We start from the raw sequence: 24,953 nt of genomic DNA, 5'->3' as shown, positions 1-24,953 counted from the left end.
TTGCCCTCCATGCTCCACCAAGAGAGATCCGCCGCAGCTTCTCTGGAGATCCTCACAGACTCCCTGAGATCTCTGTTGTGCTGATACCACTGCCTGCGGAGGCACCACTGGATTTCCCTCATGTGCCAGCGTGCATGGTTGACCAACAGAATGCAGGAAGCCATCAGACCGAGCAGACGAAGGACCTTCAGGACTGGAACGACCGCTCCATTGTAAAATAAAGGATTCATTTCCTGTATGTCGAGAATCCTTTGAGGAGGAGGGAATGCTCGACATACAGTTGTGTCCAGTACCGCACCTATGAACAGGTTGCGCTGGGAGGGCACCAGGTGAGATTTGGGTACATTTATCGAAAAACCCAACCTGTACAACAACTGAGTTTTGACTTGCAGATGATGGAGCACTTTCTCTGGAGATTCCGCTTTGATCAGCCAATCGTCCAGATAAGGGAATACTGGAATCCCTAACCTTCTGAGATGTGCAGCCACCACAGCCATCACCTTGGTGAAGACTCGAGGCGAAGTAGTAAGACCAAGCGGAAGGACCGCAAACTGGTAGTGTTGCGAACCCACCGTAAAATGGAGATACTTCCTGTGCGACTTCAGGATTGGGATATGAAAATACGCATCCTGCAAGTCGATCAACACATCCAGTCTTCTTCCAGCAGCGCTTGAAGAACCTGTGCAAGGTTGAGCATCTTGAACTTCTCCTGCTTCAGATACAAGTTCAAGATCCTGAGATCCAGGATTGGACGAAGTCTGCCATCCTTCTTGGGAATCAGGAAATACCGGGAGTAGCATCCCTGACCCCTTTCCTGCTCCGGAACCACCTCTATTGTGCCTTTTCTTAACAATGCCAGGACTTCCTCCAGCAGAAGAAGCAGGTGGTCCTCTGAGCAAAACCCTTGACAAGGAGGGTAATTCAGAGGGAATTCTTGAAAGGGAAGTGCATACCCATTCTCCACGAGATTGGGAATCCAAAGGTCCGAAGTGACCGATTCCCAATCCCGCAGAAAATAGGTAAGCCGACCTCCTACAGGACCCACATGATCCGGAATGGCGGATCTAGGGCTGCTTTGCTGAGGTTGGAGGGGGCTGGTTTGAGGCAGAGGAGGAGGAGGAGGAGGAGACCCGAGGTCCTCAAGGATGAGCTTTTTGCCTACCCCTGTATGACTTATACAGTGGATTTTGTTGCTGTTGTTGCTGCTGCTGTTGAGACTGTCTATAAGGACAAAAGGAGGACCTTCCAAACCCCTTTATTTTTTGTTCACAGTTCCTCTAGACTGTAGACCCAATGATCTGGCTGTAGCCCTGCTGTCCTTAAACCTCTCCAAAGAGACCTGAGCCATCAAAGGGCAGATCTAATAATGCCGCTTGGACGTCCGCAGAGAATTCAGATGACTTTAACCAGGCTGCTCTTCTCATAGCAATTGAAGACCCCATAACTCTAGCCACCGAGTCAGCAGTGTCTAGTCCACTTTGTATGACTTGCCTTGCAGCAGCTTGTTTATTTATTTATTTATTTATTTATATTTATTTATTTCAAAGGTTTTATATAGCGCTACAGGACCAGAGAGTATCAGAGCGCTTTACAAGGCAGGTGAAAAACAAACAATGAAATAGACTAAAATTTAAGCGAGAACGAGTTACAAAATGATACTGTAGCCAGCATGTCTAAAGGGGCAGGGAGAATAGAGATAGAGATAGAGACGGAAATGGATAATGAAAGTTAGGAGAGAGAGGGGAGTGAAGAGAGGGGGGGTAAGGAGGAGTGCATAGTTGAGGAATCATTGGGGCCAATTGGCTTACAGAGTCCATCAAAGCATGTATATACCTCCCCAAGAGACATGTGGCATTCGTAGACTTAGGAGCCATACTCACCGATGAAAACATTTCCTTAGCAGTTTGGTCCTGCTTTTTGACTCTTTGTCCCCAGGCACCTGAGGGAAAGCCCCCACAGATTTCTTCGAATAGGCTGCCTGTATTACCAAGCTCTCTGGTACAGGGTGCGATGATAAAAAGTCTGGGTCACCAGGCGCCACCCTGTACCTCCTTGCAACACCTTTTGCAACAGCAGGAGCCAAGAGAGGTCTATTCCATACTTCCAAAATAGGTTCCGTCAAAGTTTCATTGAAAGGAAGCATAGGTTCCACAACAGAAGACTGAGAATGTTGGACTTCAGTTAGCAAATTAGACTTGAACTCAGCAGTAGGCAGAGTTAAATTCAAAAGTTCTGCTGCCTTTTTTATGACCACATGGTACGGTGCATTATCCTTTGAAGGGGCATCCGAGACAGAGGATAACTCGCAGTCTGTCAAAAGTTCCAATCCGCTAGCCTCCCTCAGGTCATCAAAATTATCATCCTGCAGCTCACCTTCTTCAACGTCAGCCTCTCTATACCTTTGTTCTTCCAGAAGACGCTGAGCATCACGCCTCAACCTCTCCTTCAAGAGCGGCATCAGCGGATCCGCAATCGACTTCGACGGAGCCGGAGCCGGCGTCGAGATTGGATCCGGATGCATAGGCCGATGCTCTCGAGGTCGGGCCGGCGCCGGAGACAAAGGTATCGGCGTTGAAGACCTCGACGGCGCCAAGAAATGCCATAGCGGAGTCGACACCGGCATAAATGGCATAAAGGGAGCTGGAGCAAAAGACTGGGGAACTCCCAGGTTGTATGCCATCGGACCCATGGGACCCGCAGGTGCACCAGAGGGGTAGATAGCTCTCGAATAGACTCCATACATCGCGTTTAAAAACTGTGTATGGACCCACAGGTTGCCCTTGAGGAGGTACCGGATTCATCTCCTCTTCCTCCGGTTGATGAGCCGAAGTCGTCGTACCCTCTGGTAAGGGAGCCACTTCTTCCTCCCGAACTGGAGATGGAGATGGCGCCGGAGAGGGATTCGACACCGGAGCCGGTGAATGCTCCAGCGACTCCACAGGTGAAACCTCACCTACCAGATCCACAACTGGAGAATTGGAATGCTCTTTACGACGTTTCCTACCTGGCAACTTCGGTCTCGAATCCGAATTCTTGCCTGAGTGATGTTGAGACTCATGCCTTCTCTTCTTGTGCTTCTTCTTTGTTGATCTAGAAGCATGCCCCGGCAATGACTTCGAAGGCGACGGTGTGCGAGACCTCGACCTCGTCTTCAACCGCCTCGATCGTGTCCTCGAAGACTTCTTCTCCTTTTTACCTTTTAACTTGGCTACCAGAAGTTTAGCCTCTCTTTCACGAAGGGCCTTCGGGTTCATCTTCTTACAGGAAGAGCAACCTTGAACATCATGGTCCGAACTCAGGCACCAGATGCAATCCTCATGCGGATCCGTGATCGACATTATCTTCCTGCATTCTCTGCACGGCTTGAACCCGGTATTCTTCTAGGACACTTCAACAGGTGACAAAGAAGCAAGAAGACACCAGAAGAAACAAACAATAACAAAGTTACTAAACAGCTACTGAGGATCCCTCGAAAACCGTTAGCGTCGACGACGCAGAAAAAAGGGAACATAACTGATGTCATCACGCCGACGTGGGCCTATTATGGAGTCGGTGACGTCAGCGTAGCCGCGCGCGATGCCGTGCTACTGTGACGTCACCGGAGCGAAGCTACAAAAAGAATTTCCTAATGTTGCTGACGCAAGGGGATATTCACAAGGTGAGGAATCCACTGGCAGATGTATCCATCAGAAGTATCATGACTGCAACACCATCATCTCTCCAACTTACTTCACTAGAGTAGGGAGTAAATATATACAACAGTAATTGAAATTATTCTACGGTTCAATTACACCTTTTTGAGCAGAGTAAAGAAAAAGTACCTTTAATGGTCTATGTTAAATACCTGTAGAGACCAAAGATTTGAGGATTTGGCAAAAGGGTGTGGACGGGCATTAAGGAGGGCACCAGATTTAGCATGAGAATAGCCTGAACAAGCCTGAGCAAAGTAAGGCAGAGTATTCTAAGTGAAATAGGGGAATGTGTGGATCTCAAGTTTGTTTATGTCATTCAAGATATTGCCATAGGAAGGAGAAGATATATTTTGGTGAATGATGATATGTTGTCTAGTTTGGAAATTAAGATACAATTCAACCAGAGCTGAAGTAAAGGGGGCACAAGATGAAAGGTGTGAAGGTTCTTTAATGAATAAGAGAACTCTTTAAACACATTTATTTGCTTTTCTAGTAACTTGTTCATGCCTTTAGCATCTTTGTAGTAATGATCTTTACAGTCCTAATCCAGGGCTTTGTAGCAGTACATGGCAGCAGCCAATTGGGAGTTAAACTGAGGTATGCTGGAGCATGCCATAACAATGGTGGTGTGTTTTTATGGCACTGGGGATCCAGAGACGAGAGAATAAAGGCATCAAAAAAGTCTACACAAGGTTTACACATCTAGAAGGTATGTTTAGTCAAAAAAAGAGGTTATACATAGAAATGTGTATTTAAACCAGAGATGGTCTACAACCTAAAAGACTAAGGAATAGAAAAGTGATTCATCCATATTGAAGGAGTCCTTCTAGAGAAAAGATGGAATCAAGTAAGGGGCCAGCAGAATGAGAAGCAAAATGGAACAGGTTACTTCAAACCAGGTATGTTATTATTTGCAAGAAGCCAGGTGAAAAATAACAAATATTGCAGTTGCTTGACCTGGGGACAGAAAGAGAATTTAAGCTGAGTGCTTAATATACCACATGATAGTAAAACAAAGAGACATAATAATAGCACAGTAATGGCTAACATTACAGTACCTGTAAACTGAAAGTGTGTTAGCTGTATGGTTAAAGCTTCATCAACTATTAATGGTACTCTTCCCGTTGGAAGAGGTATAACTGTGATAGAATATTTGGTAATGAGATGCAGAAGGCAAAACAATTTTGCATAGGTGCAGTCACTCACCAGTTCTAAATGAATACCAAAAGATTAAGCTGATATTGCAATGTTAAATCAAGTTCATCAAGACTGTGTTTGACTAACAATCTCATGATAATGAGCAAAGGGCATACAAGGAGAGGACAAGACATTGGGAAGGGTGGCCAAACATATTCCTTATGTGTTCCTTTTATCACTGAACTCTCACCAAAAAGATCAGCTACACCTCCACAATGTGGTATGTAGAACAACCCACGTGAATGTAATATCTAAGTAGTAAGCTAGTGTGAGAATGGAAACCTGTGTTAGAGAGCTTCGGATGGGGGGATTTAAAGTTAATGATAAAGGAGTCACTATTCAGGGAAAACTTAGTTAACATGTTTCAGTGCTTATCACCTTTAACCCCTTCGCTCCGGGGGTAATTCCCCCGCTGTGCTGGGGGGGAGGGGGCGCCCACATGCTCATGACGAGCAGAGCTCGTCATGAGCTACGGCGCTCCTGTGCTCATGACGAACTCAGCTCGTCACAGGTGCATTGGCTCCCGTGGAACGCTCAGCACAGCAGAACGGAATTCTCCCCGCACCTGAGCGTTCCACGGCCCATGACGAGCTGAGCTTGTCATGAGCACCGCAGCAGCGTGCCTCATGACGAGCTCAGCTCGTCATGAGCATGCAAAAGGTTAAAGGTTCCTAAAGACTATCAGGTAAATACTATTACCATAATACTAACTGGACACCAGAACTCTAAGGCCTGAAAGTAGTACTGGAAATATAGGTCAGAGGCAAGTATCAAAACATTTACCACATGATGGTGTTGTGGCTGAGATTGCAAAGTTCAAGAAAATATGAACATAGGTGGGTTTTTAAAGCTGAACGTGAATAGAATCATAAGAGCTTAATTTCATTTATCAACACTTGCAAAAGTGGCAATAGTAGATTTTTTTACTTACAGAATTACCTACATTGTAAGTTCCAACATGACCAGTGCAATATAGCTTCACCAACAGGATGGGAGAGACATAAACAAAGTTGTGAATTGACCCCTTGGAAGTGAACACATCTTACACTGAATAGTGCCAATGTAACCCTGAGATTACAATTGCGACAATAGCATAGGCAAATGTGAGCAGAACTATCAAGCATAAACAGGAGGAGTAGTGAATGCATCTATGAAGGACCCAGCATTTACTGGAGCTGTCACAGCAGTTTAAATTACAAAGCAGGAATATTTCCGAACAATACAATAAGGAAGCAAATACGTCTTGAGGAATCAATCTATTCTATTCCTATTTCTGGCCTTACACAACCAGGAAGAAGTCAATGATCTTCCTATTGTTAACTATTGACTCAATTGACTGAAGCCAATACCGCCTTCCAAGCATCCTTTACATTTGCAGATTGATCCATTACACACTTTTGCATTTTATTCAGGCAAAAAGCACCTTGGTAAGAAGGCTTGTTCCTTGTTAATGTGTCTGTCCCTACCTTGGCTTCACAGCCCAGAAGACTTCCTCCTTTCCATTTCAGCTGATGTAATTTAGCTGTCCAAATTAACCGATATGGATGGTTGTCCTTAGACAAAAAAGTAGAGGACCCTTTTTTTTAAACTGAAAAACATATGGACACATCTTCAAAGAGGGGAGGAAGAAAATACATACTTCTTCATTAAAGACCAATTATTTCTCAGTGAGAAATAACTGGACTGGGCTTCTGTACATAAACTGGTAGAATAAAAAATAGCATGTGATAGAGAAGAAAAAAGTACATAGTATGTAAGTGATAAATACTACATAAATATGTACCAATAGGCCCCATTTACATCATATTCCGGAAAACAATACCTTGGTTTGGGCAAACCAGCTGGGATTGTGTGGTTTTTCACTTTACTACAGATGAAAAGTAGGCAGATGACCCAAGTAGGCTGCAGGACAGATCGCCATTTGTTGTTTCATACTACATCTTCCGCAACCAAGAGGCACTCAAGCTTTTAGATATTAAAGTTAGTTCATTTGGGGTGAAAGGACGTGCCCTGGAGTCCCTGTCTGCAATTCAGATGTATTCTTCCATATTGGCACCTTGTGCGGCTTCTTATTTAGCACCTTTGCAGGGTGACACAATAAGTAGTCCACTGGATTCCCTCAGCCAGAGCGGTAAACAACTTTGAATAAATACTCCTGTACTTGGAGTACTAAATATTTCGATTTGAGGAGGTTGTATGGCTGTGGACCCCTGGAAAACTGGCACACGCGGCTTGTGGTCTGTGTGCACTTTGAATGTGTTCTGTATAGGTAGATGAGTAAATTAAAACAACCCCACAGAATTGTTATGACCTCTTTCTTGTTGAGAAAAGTTCTGTTCTGTTTGTGTAAGGGTTTTGCTACTATATAGCATCAGTTGCACAATGGTAATTTTGCTGCTGGTGAAACAAGATAGCACCTATGTCAGTGGGGCCGGCATCAACTGAGAACTCAGTTGGCTTGGATAGACCATGAATGTCATGGTTGTCTCTGAGGCTAATCAGTTGTTAGTGTTCCAAAAAGATGTGTCCAGGTCTTTGACCGGTCCGGAAGGCATTAGATTTCATTAAGGGCCTGATTTAGATTTCAGCGGACTGGTTACTCCGTCACAACGGTGACAGATATCCCGTTCGCCAAAATATAAATCCTAAAGGATATTATGGTATTTATATTTGGGTGGACGGGATATCCGTCACCATTGTGACAGAGTACCCTGTCCGCCGAAATATAAATCAGGCCCTTAGTCTCTCCTTGACTTAGTCAGCGAAGTCCAGTTCTGTATGAAGTGCCCACAGTATGTGACAATTCTGAGGAAACTGTGGACCTGGGAGACATTCAGAGGTAAAGAAGCTGCACCAATATCTTTCACCTTTTTGGAGTCTGGTGCTACTCCTTTCGAAGTCAATTTTTTCCCAAAGACTTAATTCCTTGCGTGAGGAATTCACACTTTCATTGGTGCAGCATGAGGTCACGTTCTCAGATTTGCCACAGCAACACTAAGGAGACGATCATGGTTCTGTTCTAGATGTTAGGTATACAAAATATGATTATTAAAATGTATGACTTCTAAAAGTCCAGACAGCGTCTTTTGAATGAGGTTTTGAAAACTCTAGCTGTGTTGGGAGAAGCCAAAGATTAGCCATTTATACCTGTAAGACCCACGTGTGTTGAGAAATTTATCTTGGTGACTTGGGTAGGCGAAGGTGATGACAGCTTGCTTTAAGGTCAATCTAAGAAAAGCCCTTCACTTTTTTCACTTCTATTATCAAGTTGACAGTTGGTGTGACGTGGTGCTCTTTTTATGGCTTGGTCGGGCATCCTCCTACTAACAGAGCCCCACACCTCTCCATGTTGTTTGTGCTTGTGGGCAACCATCATTGGTGTGAAACAGTGGGCGGGTCCTTTAACTTTTTTTTTTAATTATCACCACCTGTTCTCTTACGTAAAAGGGAATTCTTTGATACCTTAGTGCCACTGGTTTGACTGATTAGTCGATATATAGTCTTATACATTTGCTTTTCAGATAACCAATCCCCTTGAACATAAAGAAACTCTAACAGCATCCTTCCTAGGTTGTACTCTTGTATTCATGCAAGAATTCTATCTTTTGGAGTGACTCAGCTGCTCTGAAAGAAATTAGTATGTTTCAATTAGCATAAATGTTGCTGTGATTGTCTATTGAAGGTAAGACACTGTGGTCTTGAAGTGCTAGCAATGTTGTTGACAATGTGCTGCCACTTTTATATACATTTGTGAGGTCTTAAGTAGCGGTGTTAGTTTTAGTGAACAATAATTTCACCATGACATCATACATAAGGTTGCACCAGTGTCAATAAGGCTAATAATGTGCTTTGCATGAATGGGTAACTCAAATCCAGGTTGTGATGCAGGTTATTTTCACTATATTTTCCTGTGCTGATATTAAGTGTATGTGCTCTTCCTTAGCAACTTCAGTGTGAGGTCTTCAAGATGCAGGAGAGCAGTGAGATGGTGCGTGTACACCATGGTGGCACGTTTATTCACCTTGAGAAGGGTAGTGTTAAGGTGCTTTGGGCTGGAGCCATATGCAAATCACCCTCACCACAACAGGCAGTCGGGAATGGGAGGAGGAGTGTTAGCAAATTGCACCAGCAGTTTACAGTTATTGTTGGGGCAGGCCAGGGGTACTTGTCCACTAGATCACCGTTGTTAGGTATTCTATTATCATGCCATTGCTAGTGGTACTTTTACCAGACACCACACATTCGGACACCCTGGCAGATATCTTATCTAGCTATCATCATCCATGTATTTATCCTGTCTTGAATGTCATCAGGGTTGTTCCGCTCATTAAATAATTTGAGATGGTTCGTGGGCCTCCACTTCAAACACACCTAAGATTGTGAACACACCCCTGACCCCATGTCTATGACTGAAAATTAAATAGAGGGATTCAGAGAAGCACATCAAAGATTCCAGAGATGTGAGTAGTGTTTATGGTCACCGAATGGCTGAAGTGCTACAAGCATCTAATTAATTGAGATTAACAGAATTTTGAAACTGTATAACCACGAGTTTTTGGGTCGATTAAATTTGCCGCAATTGTAACAACCAATTGTTGGCCTGTTCTCGACTTAATATTTTCAGGTCTTCTAAAGAGATTTAAAAACTCTAAAAAAGAGACAAGTTGGGTGAAATTCGGTCTGGAATCATATTTTTTTCTACTCTAAAGGCCTTGAAACATGGATACTGGATGGCAAAATTCTAATTTCTGTGGTGGTAGAGGAGAGGAGGAGATATATGTGGTGGATAAAACAAGAGCTTCACAGCTGTACAATACAGTTCCCCATTTTCAAATCCTTTATGATGTATTATGTAGCATTTTTTTAGACCAAGGAAATGTCCCGAAAACCACAGCACAAACATTCTAAATGGCAGGGCATAAAATGATCAACCAAGCCCTGCACAATTTATATTTATTCCAGCAGTGCTGTAAAGCAATGTCCCACTTATATTCCAAATGTGATTTGACCGTACTTACCTGCGCTGTCATTACGTGAAATAAGGCCTACATAGCACTAAAGTGGCATGTACACCTTAGCTCCTTGTTTTGATGGGGATACATTTTTTTCCATGGAAAATAAATGCTGGGTTAATCACCCAAATGTGCTCCTTTGCTTGGTTTTACAGAATGAGCTGGTTAATACAGTTCTTAATAACAATTTAAGAACAATAATTTTCAGATGTCTAGCAGGTGTTCACAGTCATTATTTAAATATTGACATGTTTGATCAATAAATTAAATAATGCAATACATAGTATTAAATGTTCTGTAGAAAATGCACCTATAATTAGCATTCAGTAAAAAAAAAGTATAAAACTATATATAAATAGATCTCCCCCAAAATGTTTCATTCTGTAGCATCAATGAGTCACACTCATGAATAGTGTGTAGTTTAATTTATTTCACAGTGGCTTAAAATCTGGTACATTTCAGAGCCTCCAGATCATGTTCACCTTGAGCCAGTGAACAAGGTCCAAAGGTACTGAAACGCGTTGGGTTACTTGCCAGATTTTAAACCACTGTGAAATTTAAAAGAACAACACCCTACTCGTGAGTGTGATTCTTTGATACAGAATGTAACATTTTTGGAGAGATTGATACAGCTTGGTCCAGCTGCGGAATCGCACCACCAACTATGGAGTGAACCACAGCCGCCCGGCATGTGAGGCCTTTGGAAGAGATCTATAAATAAATATAAATACATATTTAGATCTAATGGTCCAAAAATGGGATATCACTGTGTAATGGCAATGTCAGGCAATTATTTCATTATTCTGGATTGCAGGATTCCCTAACCTTAAACTTCACAGCTCACAAATAGACTGGTGTACATCTACCAAATTAAATATTCCCCATATATAATATATTCCATACATTATTTAAGTTAACATTATGTGCAAATAATTCAATTGACAATACATTTATTTGGTTAGTACTCATCCAGTTTCCTCCCTATTCCATGTAGTCCAGTCATGGAGGTCTCATTTCAATAATACCTGGTGAATAGCTGCAAGACTCTGTAACTGGGTGCTTCCTATGTGCTGCTGTTGAAGGGCAGCTGTCTGCAACATTATATGCTGTTGTTGAGCTGCGTACATCTGCTGTAGGTATTGAGCTGCTGAGCTTGAAGGACGTTGCAGTGCTTGCTGAATAACCTAGGTGATGCATTAAGAAAATGAAACTGTAATTGCCAACACATTTCTCTCTTGTAAGCACAATTCTCACTTAATCAAAAAACTTCAATCAGTGGAACCATGTATTCTTATTAATCCCATATGTTTGACTAGCATAAAGGGGTTCAGCACGAAATGAGGCTGATCAAATGGGGATTTTCAGGAATCTAATATACATCTTGTATGTCTCCTTCTGCCAGTAATATGTTTGAGGGTGCAACCTTCAGATCAGTGAGGCCACAAGGAAGATCGGAGCTGCAAGTCAGGGAAGGGAACTCAGGTCCAAGGAACACAAATCCCCATTCACTCCATCACCTATAGCCTCGCTACTGGGTGTCGGGGTGGGAAGGAGAAGTGGGAATACTATTTCCACATCACTTCCAGAAGTACTGGGGTGGAAGGAGAAATAGAAGAGGAGAAAAGCTCCATTTCTCCCCCTCTGTGACAAGTGCCTTTCCCACAACTGAACCCAAATGCTTACCAGAGCCTCTTCATGAATCCTTTACCGGTTGGAATGCCTCGGATTGGAGAAATGTTGGTGAGAAATACATGCTTTGCCCTTCAACTTGGGAAGATTAACTAGAGGACTTGGTGGACCGCTCGAGTAATCAGGATATTGACAAAGAGCACCATAGGTTTCTTGCCATCGGGAAAGGCAGATGAGATGTGTCTAGAGAGCACGAGACACAGACCATTTGAAACACGCCTTACACATGTTGGATACACTTATAATCCTCTAGCATAGAATGCTTCCACTCATGCTCACATAAAATGCAGGACTACACCCACCAGATGACATAGGATTGTTGTATTTCTGGTCTCCTGCTGTATAACAGCTACACCATTAGTCCACAGCAGCCAACGACTGCAACACAGGCATACAATGGCACCACATAAAATTGTAACTCATTATTTGATTTGAGTCATATTGTCCCACAATCTGATAACTAATAGTTATCTGCCTTCATGTTGAACATACTTGCATCACATAAAAGATCTCGAATAATTGAGAAGCAAAAGGTCTGGATTACGATCACATTTTGATGCACAGTTAGGTGTTGTTATCATATTCTGGCTTTGATATATGCTTTGGGATCTCCAGTACAGTTTTTTATATCTCATCTGGTACTGATTTTATTTTCAGGCCACCAGACTCAGATCCAAGCCAGAACACAGAAATAAAAGTAATAAAGCAACACAAGGCACTTACAAAAAATAATGTACTTTGATCACCTGGGATAAACCTATCAAAGAGCGGCCACTGCATGCGGCTCCGGGTTAGAAGAGGTCTGAAACAAGATGTGTCATGTGAAGGGCACGTTTCAATTAAATATACTAGCCACCTGTGCTGAGACATTTGACAATCATTTATTCTATAAGACAAACAACCCCTGACAGAATTTACCGTTAAGGCCTCTTTGATAACTTCACGCATGGCAGTCTAGTCTACGACAGCTGGGGTGGGTCCATTGGGGTATAGGGGCGTAGCCCCACTAAGCCTGGACGCACCGTGGCAACTACTAACTACTGTATTAAAAACATTGACAAATTAGCGCCACAGCGCAGCGCGGAACACGGGGACACGATGGTAGTAATAATTATGTTATGATGCGGTGCGGTCCGGAGTGCCAGGGGGGTGGGGGCGGGGCTGCTGGTCTGCTGCAGCTTGAGTGACAGTCTGCAGCAGGCCAGCAGCACTATGCGCATGAGGATTAGTGGGCTGTGACTTGCCCGAAGCATGCGCTGATGTGCTACAAACAGCTGAGCCATAGAGAGAGGGTACGAAGGGGCCGGGGGTGCTGCTTCAGCCGGGCCCCGGCTTTTACAAGGGCCGCCAGGGCGAGTGCTCAGTGTGCCCCCCTAGTGGCTGGTCCACCGCGCAACATCCATTATTGGAGGTTGCGCGTGGGTGAGGCAGAGTGGCAGACACTGCTCAGCACTTGATATATAATCACTGTGTGACTTCAGCATGAAGCCATGCAGTGATTGGCCATGGCATTCGGGACGCTGCGTGCGCGCCGTGACGTCTTCTGTAAAAGTTACTTCTTTCTATTTCTATTTGTAACAGAACTTAGTGTCGTCGTCGTCGCCACGTGCAGAGCCAGCAGCCTCAGCCTGAGCCCACCAGCAGACGTCCTACGGTCCACACACCAGACAGTCACGTCGAATCGTCACAGTTCAATCACTGAGACACAGACAGTAGGTGGGTGCGTGCTGCATGTGTATGTTTTTAAAAATCCTGAATTGCTTTGTCATTTAGTAGAACTAGACTGCGTCATGAAGTTGGTGTAGATTCTTGAGATCGTAGATATATCCGTTCAATGGCAAGACTGTTAGACACTAAGACAGTGTGTGTGATGATACTCAATATTACAAGGAGGCTGACTTAGTGGTGTTTAACAGGCCTGTTGCAGGGATTGCCTCCCAGTGCACGCAATCTCCCCGCGCCTAGAAATGAACGTGTCAGTCTGTAAAATAACTGTGCTCGTGTAATACGCTCTGATACGTTCGGGCCGAGTTCTCGCCTTATAAAACTGCACAAAAATCAGAATCTTAACTTGCTTTAAAAAAAACGAAATCTGGAAAAAAAAGCTATGATACTTTAAGGAAAATAAGGTGGAGTAAAATACGCTAGAGACGTAAACAGGGACCTCACGTGTATTAGTTAAAAGTTTTCACAGAAATTGATCAGCGAGCAGGATACGAATATAGGGCCCAACAGGGACCGTTTTCAAAGTTACATTTAATTACTGTCGGGTCGAGGAGCGCACTCCACTTAAAGCAATCGTATAGGGAGCAATGTGTTCAGACCTCGGCAACGTAAAGTTCAATTGACCCTGCCTGCCTGCCAGCAGCGATGACTGTATGCCCAAAGATTAGGGAGTGTGCCCACACATCAATGTTAAATGGACACTACAGGAATGACGAGGCAGCACCAAAAACACCCTCACCTCACCACACCATGAAGCTACGTCCCTGAGAGGACAGCGAGGCGATAACTATGGAACAGCAGTTCTATGAGATCATGGGTGGTACAGAGAGGGTAGTGAGATGGTTCAGACGAAGCAGTCAGGCCGAAAGAAGCAGGCAGTGATCGTGAATAGTGGGGGTGTCTTATAATACTTGGGGCAGCGAGGAGGTGCAGCGGGCTCAAGGGTGAGTACAAGAGGCAAAGGTACAGACCGGGCGAGGAGGACGAGAGCGGCCATGATGATCACCAATACATGGCTACTGATGGGGTAGACTGTAGAGAGGCAGGGGTTGGTATACTGGGGGGGGGGGGGAGTTACTTTGTGGTCAATAGAGCACTGGGGTGTTTGAGACCTGAGTCAAGAGGTACACGGAGGCCGGAAGAAGGGAGGAGTGGATTGAGGGGGCAGTGAAGAGTACAAGAAGAGAGGAGTAAGACATATAGGAGAGAGAGGGGTTTATTCAGCACCTGAGCGTAATAGGACGGAATGTATGAAGCTCTGTGGTTATACTGAAGAAGCAGCTACCTATGTGATGCCATCTATTAATGTAATAACTGCACTTTCACAATTGCTTTATTAACCTTCCTGCTTTCTCAAATTTGCTTGAAAATGCACGATTTTTCTTTACTTTTTTCAAAATTGTAACCCCACCCAAACCCCCCTTATGGGGTTCGGGCTCGCTCGCTGCACTCGCTCGCTACGGTGCAGTATGCAAATCAGTTTGCGCCCTACCACTTTCAAATGTCACCAGCCGCCCCTGGTCTACGAGTTTTCATTTCTCAGTCCTGAGAAGACTCATAAAATGGCAGGGTCATAACATGTTGTGACATGGGGGACCCGGTCGAGGGGCCCCCTGGTATGCCTATTAATGTCTCTGCCCTTTTTATACAGCATACAGAGGCTTGGAACACGCCCAATGTCATCCGAAGACGACCCGATGTGGAGACCTGGCAGCCTTACACCTTTAAGGGGGCGGATCTGGAATGGCGGCACGCCCTCCCCGAAGAGGTAAAACCCATCCCGGAGTCGAACCAGGTGTGCGAGACACCCGGAGGCGGAGTAGGAGACTGGTGGCGTGAGTGGAGAGACAGCGGAGCGGAGTGGACGGAAGAGGACGAGGATCGGCGGACGGAGGAGGACGAAGATCGGAGGACGGAGGACGAAGAGGAAGGAGAGCGTAGTAGGGAGGCGGAGGAAGTGGAAGAACATCGCAGGAAAGATGAGGGAAACGGAGCGCGACCTCGGAGGAGGACGGGGAGAGAACATCAGGCGGAGCGGAGCTACGAGGAGACCCCAGGGGAGAAGGCGGCGCCAGGACCGGAGGACGAAGCTGAGGGCGACTACTGCCGTAAGCCAGGAGGCTCTGTGGATCGCGCATCGCCCAGCCACACTAACACGGAAGTGTGGCTCGACCAGGTACGGTCCAAGTTCACAGGGTGGGCGGGCATTAGACGAGGCAAGCCCCATTGAATGCACGAAACCCCATCTGCACACCCTTGTTATATTTTAAGTACAAGGGGTCACGTCACCGAGCAGGGGTACGGGTTTGCACGTGTGTTTCCCCACCCCCTTTTCCCTACAAGAAGTGTCGTACTGAACACTTTAACTAAGACAGTTTTCCTTTCTTTTTGGTATACCGGCACAACGAGGACCTCGAGACGGCGGGGAAACGGCCTACAACTCCCAGGAGACCTTGGGATCGACGCTCTGGAGGGGGAAGATCCACCACGGAGGAGGCAGAACAACCCCTACCGTTTTACCGTGTGCCTGTACAGAAACGCAGACTATATAAAATAATAAAACCTGCACTACCCCAACAACCTGTGTCAGCGAATCTATTCGAGACCCCCTCTGAAATCCCACACATGTTGATATTTTTTACTAGGATACTGGGATTGAAGAACACTGAAGAGAAGCTACGAGAAAGATTAATAAAAGATGACAGTTCTCGCTAAGGCTTACTCCACAGCTCCCCGTTACATTTCATGACAAAGATACAGTGTGATTGGCAAGGCAATCGCTTATGGACAATAACCACACTTAAGACTTTTAAAGCATTGTAACCAGCATTAGATTTGTTCAGTTTTTGCTCAGAATACTTTTATATTTTTATTTTTGATTTATTGTTAACCATTATTTAAAATCATCACAGTAAACAAGCATTTACAATGCAATGGTCTCGGCTTTATTAAAGTTAGAGCTATTGACATTGCATTTTTTTAATTTTTCATTTTTTTTAAACATAAATAAATGGTATTGTCATTTACAATGGCAATAGATGAGCATTAGAGAGTAGTAGAGAGTATTAGCGGACACAGAGCCACACACACACAGGGCCACACACACACAGCCACACACACACACACACACACACACAGAGCCACACACACACACACACACAGCCACACACACACAGCCACACACACTAACACACAGAACCACACATACACACAGAGCCACACACAGACACAGACAAAGCCACACACAGACAGACAAAGCCACACACACACACACAGACAGACAAAGCCACATACACACACAAAGCCACACACGCACGCACACAGACAGAGCCACACACACACACACAAAGCCACACACACAGACAAAGCCACACACAGACAAAGCCACACACACAGACACAGACAGAGCCACACACACACACACACAGACAGAGCCACACACACACACACACAGACAGAGCTCTTTGCCCAGTAACGCCCTAGGGAACAGATGCACGAAAAACCGGATCACAAGCAGGGCACAGAGGCACAAAAACCGGATCACAAGCAGGGCACAGAGGCACAACAAGCAACGAGGGGGCAGGGGCAGGAGAGTAAGCACAAGCAACGAGGAGGCAGCAAGCACAAGCAACGAGGGGGCAGGGGGGCACAGAGGCACAAAAACCGGATCACAAGCAGGGCAGGGCACAGAGGCACAACAAGCAACGAGGGGGCGGGGCAGGAGAGCAAGCACAAGCAACGAGGGGACAGCAAGCACAAGCAAAGAGGGGGCAGGGGGGCACAGAGGCACAAAAACCGGATCACAAGCAGGGCAAAGAGGCACAACAAGGAACGAGGGGGCAGGAGAGCAAGCACAAACAACGATGGGGCAGCAAGCACAGGCAACGAGGGGGCAGGGGGGCACAGAGGCACAAAAACCGGATAACAAGCAGGGCAGGGGACAGAGGCACAACAAGCAACGAGGGGGCAGGGGCAGGAGAGCAAGCACAAGCAACGAGGGGGCAGGACAGCAAGCACAAGCAACGAGGGGGGGGGGACAGCAAGCACGAGCAATGAGGGGGCAGGACAGCAAGCACAAGCAACGAGGGGGGGCAGGTGAGCAAGCACAAGCAACGAGGGGGCAGGACAGCAAGCACAAGCAATGAGGGGGGGGCAGGACAGCAAGCACGAGCAACGGGGGCAGGGTAGCAAGCACAAGCAATGAGGGGGCAGGACAGCAAGCACAAGCAACGAGGGGGAAGGACAGCAAGCACCAACAACGAGGGGGTGCACGACCGCAAGCACAAGCAACGAGGGGGGCAGGACAGCAAGCACAAGCAATGAGGGGGGGCAGGACAGCAAGTACAAGCAACGAGGGGGGGCAGGACAGCAAGCACGAGCAACGGGGGCAGGGGAGCAAGCAACGAGGGGGGGAGGAAAGCAAGCACAAGCAACGAGGGGGCAGGACAGCAAGCACAAGCAACGAGGGGGGGCAGGACAGCAAGTACGAGCAACGGGGGCAGTGGAGCAAGCAACAAGGGGGCAAGACAGCAAGCACAAGCAACGAGGGGTGGGGAGGACAGCGCAATGAGAGGGGGCAGGACAGCAAGCACAAACAACGAGGGGGGCAGGACAGCAAGCACAAGCAACGAGGGGGGCAGGACAGCAAGCACGAGCAACGAGGGGGCAGGACAGCAAGCACAAGTAACAAGGGGGGGCAGGACAGCAAGCACAAGCAACAAGGGGGGGGGGAGGACACCAAGCACAAGCAACGAGGGGGGGCAAGACAGCAAGCACGGGCACGGAGGGGGCAGGACAACAACCACAAGCAACGAGGGGGGGGGGCAGGACAGCAAGCACGAGCAACGAGGAGGGGACAGGACAGCAAGCACGAGCAACGAGGAGGGGGCAGGACAGCAAGCACAAGCAACGAGGAGGGGACAGGACAGCAAGCACGAGCAACGAGGAGGGGGCAGGACAGCAAGCACAAGCAACGAGGAGGGGCAGGACAGCAAGCACAAGCAACGAGGGGGGGCAGGAGAGAAAGCACGAGCAACAAGGGGGCAGGACAGCAAGCACAAGCAACGAGGGGGCAAGACAGCAAGCACAAGCAACGAGGGAGGGGCAGGACAGCCAGCACAAGCAACGAGGGGGGCAGGACAGCAAGCACGAGCAACGAGGGGGCAGGACAGCAAGGGGGAGCAGGACAGCAAGGGGAGGCAGGACAGCGAGCACAAGCAACAGGGGCAGGGGAGAAAGCACAAGCAACGAGGGGGGGAGGACAGCAAACACTAGCAAGGAGGGGGGAGGACAGCAAGCACGAGCAACAGGGGGCAGGGGAGCAAGCACAAGCAACGAGGGGGCAGGACAGCAAGCACAAGCAACGAGGGGGGCAGGACAGGAAGCACAAGCAATGAGGGGGGCAGGACAGCAAGCACAAGCAACGAGGGGGGGGCAAGGGAGCAAGCACGAGCAACGAGGGGGCAGGACAGCAAGCACTCACCGGAGGACTCTGCAGCTTCTCGACTTCTTCCGGCGGCGGTCGGGCAGAAATGGCGTCACAAAAGCGGCGCCATTTTCGCATTCGGTGGCGTGGTTTTTGCAGTTGAGTGACGAATTACGTCACGGCGAGAAAACTGCAAAAAACACTCCCCTGAATCCGAAAAGGACGGGGCTTGAACGGAGTGACGCCCCTCTCCTCCAAAGGCTGGCCTCCGTTTAGGAAGCCAGCCAATGGAGAAGAGGGGCGGGTTCAAGCCCCCGTACTAAGAAACATGAATTCTTGGCTGTGCAACACTGCTGCGCAGTGTACGCTAGGCCGAGACCTAAAAAGCTAAAATTGAAGCCCATCCCCCCTTACCCACCCACCCCTGCCGCACCCCTCCCCTGCTGACCTGCAAGTTTTTAGAACCCTATTTCCGACAGTCAATCTTGTATTGCAAAGTCCCTTTTGCCGTCAACTCCGGGAACTTAATTGTATTTCGGCAATGTTTCAATTACAGTGCGTGGGATGACCGGTCGTCTCTTCTTTCCCATAAATGTTACTGATGCACCTTGTTTGCCCATTAATCAGTCTCTGTGTTTCACGTGTTTATGGTAAAATATGTATGCACTTACATCTAAGACCAGTCTAATATGGCGAGTACATTTTGCTGCTCTTGCCAGGAAGTGGGTTTTTATTTCCGAGAAGCACCAGTCTGATGCATCCCTGCAGGTTCTGATACCAAGGTCTCTTAAGATGGGGCAGAACATCCTTTGTCGCTCACTGGTTAACTTGGGGCAGAAGCATAGTAAGTGGAGCCAGGATTCCTTTTGGTAGTTGCATAGGCGGCAAAAGTGGCACCATCTGCACGTGCCCATGCTGTATTGAGGTCCGCAGTTCTGAGGGCCATTAGCCTCATAAAAAGGATTTTCCTGCGGCCCTGGGCCCATAGTGCTTCACTTAGATATGGTTGAGCTTTCCCCATAATGTAAGATTCATTCAATGCCTTAGTGAGGGTGTTATGGCGAAGTAAGATTAGATCCAATTCATACGATATGGAGCGGACCTGCCGTCTTATGATGTTTGACCAGGTCTTGTTCGGGATGTCTGTTAGGGACAGGCTTTGGGGTTCGATATTGAGAGTCTCTATTGCTTTGCCCAGCTTGATGTACCAGGGGGAGTCCTCTTCTCTAAAGATTGTTACCAGGTGGTGTTTAAGAGAGTTATGAGGAGCTTTAAGGACTCTGATATAATACTTAATCCGGTCCCCCTGGAGGGCCAATTCAGGTCTGCGGAGCCCTAATTCCAGCCGTAGCCTGATGTTCCTTGCATACCTGGGTGTTTGCAGCACCATTTTGTGGGATTTGATCTGTGCTGCTGAAATGAGTTTGTTCAAATCTCCTGGAAATGCCAAATGACCGTAGTTGATAGCCTGGATTAGTTATGCCCTGAGGACCTTCAACATGGGCTCCGCTGTGGCGCTGGTCAAGCGTTGACTTAGGCTTTTCATAGCTAGGATTACACTCTTGGTTTTGGCATTTAGATGTTTTGCATGATTTGCAGATGTTGCCCTCTCATGTAGCCAAACCCCAAGATAATTATAGGTTGTGCTGGAGCCAATTTGGAGATCTCCCAAAGTCCAGCATGCATGTTTTTTGTGGAGATATCTGTTGAATACCATTATCTTTGTTTTACTCTGGTTAACAGTCAGGTGATTTTCTTCATTATACTTCCCAAGCTCTTTTAATGCTCTTTGGAGACCCACCCTTGTGTGATCCATCACTACAGTATCGTCTGCGTACTGAAGAATTGCCAGTCTCGCTGTGCCCAGTTTAGGTGGAACTAGACTTGCCTCTTTTAAAGCTCCCCCCATATCGGCTGTATAGAGATTGAATAATAGGGGGGCCAAGACACAGCCCTGCTTTAGTTTGTTGTTGGTTTCCACTCTTGCTGATAACGCTGTAGGGCTTAGCTTGATTTGTACCCAGGTCCCTTCATAGAGGGAAATTATGGCTTTCAGTAGCTTTGATGGTACTCCCCAGGCTGACAGTTTTCCCCAGAGTTTGCCTCTATCGACTCCATCAAAAGCTGTACTGTAGTCGATAAAACAGCGGCAGATGCCGGTCTTTCACCGCTCGTTTTGAGAGATAGGCCAGGGCCATGATGTTATCCGTAGTTGCGCTGTTTGTCCTGAAGCCGGTCTGATACTTTTATATTGTTTTACTAATTCTTTCACAAGAAGGCTAGTGTTGGGTGATTTTATCACGCACAGGTATGTAGTTGGTCTGTGTTCACACCTGTTGCTGAATTGTTTAGTATGCTTTCGATGACCGAATATTGTGTACAACTTTTTTTTAAATGGATTGAGAAACTGTCTCAATGTAAATTGTAATAAACTAAATTTGAATTGTTGGTGTGATCATGAAATTAATTGTCTTGGCCATTGCAAGAAGAGATTATTAAGTCTTTCAAGTGAGGTACAATTTATTTTGTATTACATGTTCAAGTACTTTGCATGGCATGACTTGAGTTGGCTCCTCAAGGACTACTTACCGGTAATTCCAAAGGATTCTCAATTCATCCACGAAAACATGCACTTTTTTTAGATTCATCATTTCAACAAATAATAATGAGCCATATATTTCACTTCAATTTGTTAAACTCCTTGATCTAAACTCCATAATTAGAGTACTTGCAGTGATGCACGAAACTGGGTGGAGTACATTCTACTGGACCAAAGATAGAGGTAGAGCCCTAGAAGTCCAAGGTCATCCATTGTGGAACCCACTAAATCCAAAACCAGGGACAGAACCCAATTACAACCACATTAGAAAGGGTTGGAAGGGGGAGGAGCCAAGCTGGTGACTAAGATGGCTGCTTAGGCTCCTGGTTCCACCGACCTCCTTCTCCTGCCTTTATATCCTGCTATTTATCCTGCGCCCTCTCCATGCTCCAGCACGGCTGAACGATAATGCTGCCGATTGGTGTGCCCCCGAAAGCACTACCTGCTGGGGGGACGAAGATAAGGCACCTCGAAGATTGCGGCCGGCCCCTGATCTGAAACCTGGACCTATGGTACTGGAGTGGCCGGCCCCGAGTTGAATAACAACGGCAGCGAGATATGAGGAAGTGCCGGTCCGGTGGTCGTCGTCAAGCTCCTCCCATATTGGATGGGAATTCATGCATTCTATCAGCGGCAGTAACAGAACCAGAACACGCTGCCTTGCTCGTGATTGAAGTGTCCTGCCCGCCGGCTGCCCCCCAGAGTAGACACCCCGCATGCCGATCGCAATTATCCTGATCGGGAGGAGAACGCCCGACACCGGCCGGCTGTATCCCAACTTTGGCGGGATTATCCGCCGGCTGGCTGATAGCGGCTGTGGGGCGTTTTTCTGCCTAATGGAGTGTGTGCCACGATACGGGCGGCGAGGCGGGCAATGGCGTTTGGAAGAGGCCCGGCTGTGCTCATGACTCGATCCGCCGAAGCTGACAGCGTGGTTCGATTTAATTCTCCGGATGGATTGGTCCCTTATGATGGAGCTCCGGCAGATGTGAAGGGGGCCACTAAGGGGAGAAAGGAAACGGAACTAAAGCTGTACGATATCATGGTGGCCATTATGGGGCTACACTCCTTTTCATGCCAGACGGTGAAAGCCCTGGAGTGCGGCTTCGATGTGGTTGTGTCGGGGACGGGTCCATGCAAGGCGGACCTGGCTACTATGGATGATTCCCCGGCTGCTGTGAGACATGATGCGGCCTGGCAGATGACTGCCGAACACCCCCTGGGGTCCACGGTTCGGGAGTGTGCGATGGGCGGCTTGTTTGCCCAGGATTGCCATACACATAACATCGACGGGCTGCGTCCGGTGCTCATGGCGGAACCAGAGGGTTGGATGGAGGCATTGTTTTCGGAAACACTAATCACTGTCGATCCCCCTCCGACCTCTGACGAGGAGCTACTTTGGTATCAAGTCACGTCTCTCTTATTTCTCCCGGACCCTGTGCTATCGACCGTGCGACAACTACAGGGTTTCCTGCTGGCTCTTGGATGTATCAGCGATGAGGGGCTTCACAGTGCTTTGTTGTATGCTGCCAGATTCCAAAATGACTTCCTTGTTCCAGTTCGATACTTTGACTTGCTTGCAGCTGCAGTGAATGACACAGGTCGCGTCCATGCACTGGATCGGGTGGGTCTGGGTTGAGAGTTGTATGATTGTTCTGTCTGGCGCCTGTGCGTGATTCACTTCTGTTATTGGGGTACGGAAGGCAAGTTGGCGAATAATGATTCCACTACTTGGAGGTTTTTTTTAATAAAACTCGTCAATTTGTGTGGACACAGGGATCTCCTTTGTATCCTGTCTTCGACCCGAGCCCGCTGGCTTGAACTGCTATGGACGCTTTGATTACCTCAACACAGTTACTTGGGCGTCATGGGTCTTCTATCCTGTCCCCGGTCCGGTACCGTTGCTTGCACTGTCTGGGACGCTTTGTTTTTCTCGAGATCGCTGTGGCTTGGGTGGCATGGATTTCTGTGCAGAATCAAACTGGCTTGGGGTTAGTTATGCTCTGTGATTTATGCTGGGATTGTGCCATATATCTCACTGGGAGTTGGGCGGCTATGGTTACAGTACTCCCCATGTAGATTCTAAATACTTGCTTTAATAGTCGACAATATTTTTTGGGGGAGGTCGCAGTGGTGGGGGGTAGGGGGGCCGGGAACGGGTCTGTTGTTCTCCTCCTCCGCTTTCTTTCCCTTCTTTGCGGCAGTTTCGGGGCGACAGGCACGCTGTTAGTGGGGTAGGCCGTAGCCATTACAGGGGTGCAGGGTGGCGGGTGTTGGGGGGGTTTGTTATTTTAGTTTATTTTGTTCTATGGTCCTTTTCCTCTTCCTCTTTCTGTGGGCTTTCTTTCTTCAGTAGGGTTGGCTGTTTCTCCTTATCTCACTTCTCTCTCCATCTGGCGTCTGTACTTGCCAATACCTCACTGTCTCCGTAGGGTGGGTTTTCGGGATGATGCTCTTGCTAAATTGCTTGCTATTGTGCTGACGTTACTCTTAGTCTGCCCCGGCGGCCGTAGGGTGTCTAATGCTCTATTGTTCATCACCTGGTCCTGATTGCATTGTGGGGCACTCCCCCCCATCTCCTCTTAATTTTAAAGTATGGTGTTACGCCATTGATAATGCAGCCACTACTGCTTCTTCATAACTTTAAAAATGAAACCTTTGATATCCTTTCGCTTTGTGGCACACGCCACCGCATACTGTATTTGAATCACCGATATCACTTGGTCGTAAATATTTGCATGTCTCCTGTTTATTTCCTGAGTTTGCGGCCGGCCCCTGCGGTTGTAGGCCTGCGCATGTAAAACTTTGAACACTTCAATAAAGGTTTAAAAAAAAAAAAAAAAAAAGAAAGGGTTGGAAGACTAAAGCTTTCTATCTTGTCTTCAACTAAGCATTCCTATTTGGTGACAGCAATTGACGATGAACATCAGACTGGGTCCACCATCACTAATTGGACTTAAACTCCCTCCTTGTTTCCTCCTATGCACTACGTTTTGCTTACAGCACTCAGAAGTAACTAAAAGGCGAAACACATAGCTTGATGACACCCCATGATAAATAAACTCACAAACCCAGTTTCCTAGTCAGAACATAAAAAAAATGCTAGTGACTATATAGGGGCAACTCAAATTAGTCTTTAAGGTTCTATTAACTATAATACCGAAATTTGTGTATCATGCCACCAGAGTCCATTCTATCCTCTCATTCATTTCAGTCTCTCAGCAAAGTTTTCAATTATGACATTCTTACCCTTCCACTGTTAACCACAAAACCTCATGTCTGTGGTTTGTGACACGCCATGGGGCTGGAGTTTGAATAGATGAGACTACATGAAGCATGGTTTTTGAGGCAAATGTGTTACCTAAATTACAGAGCTTATGCACAAATTCCTGACAGGGGGGCCCAGCAACGACCAAAAAAGCAGCACAAAAGCTGGTCAAGGGACCAGACTAAGTGAAAGCATGTGTACAACATGGGGGCGTGACTATGTACAAAATGGCAAATCAGAGGTAAGTGTGGATACTGGCGCCTGCCATGGCTGTATGTAGAATGAATATATGTGAGCACAATAACTATGTTACAGTGTCGTAATTTATATCCCTAGTGACCTGGAT

General features: G+C 46.9%; 1 protein-coding gene across 2 annotated transcripts in view; it reads right to left on the bottom strand.

Annotated features, from left to right (window-relative positions):
* PHC3 (polyhomeotic homolog 3) overlaps positions 1 to 24,953 on the bottom strand; it is a 499,049-nt gene that overhangs the window by 365,890 nt on the left and 108,206 nt on the right. For both annotated transcript variants that reach the window (XM_086944295.1, XM_086944296.1), the window contains one exon: positions 10,927 to 11,085. In XM_086944295.1, the coding sequence (XP_086800421.1) occupies positions 10,927 to 11,085 (159 nt within the window). The remainder of the gene's footprint in view (positions 1 to 10,926; positions 11,086 to 24,953) is intronic.

The sequence above is a fragment of the Lissotriton vulgaris genome, chromosome 11 (assembly GCF_964263255.1).
Source record: "Lissotriton vulgaris chromosome 11, aLisVul1.2, whole genome shotgun sequence".
Lineage (NCBI taxonomy): Eukaryota > Metazoa > Chordata > Amphibia > Caudata > Salamandridae > Lissotriton > Lissotriton vulgaris.
Note: the sequence above shows the minus strand (reverse complement) of the source record. Positions and strands in the feature narration are given on the sequence as shown.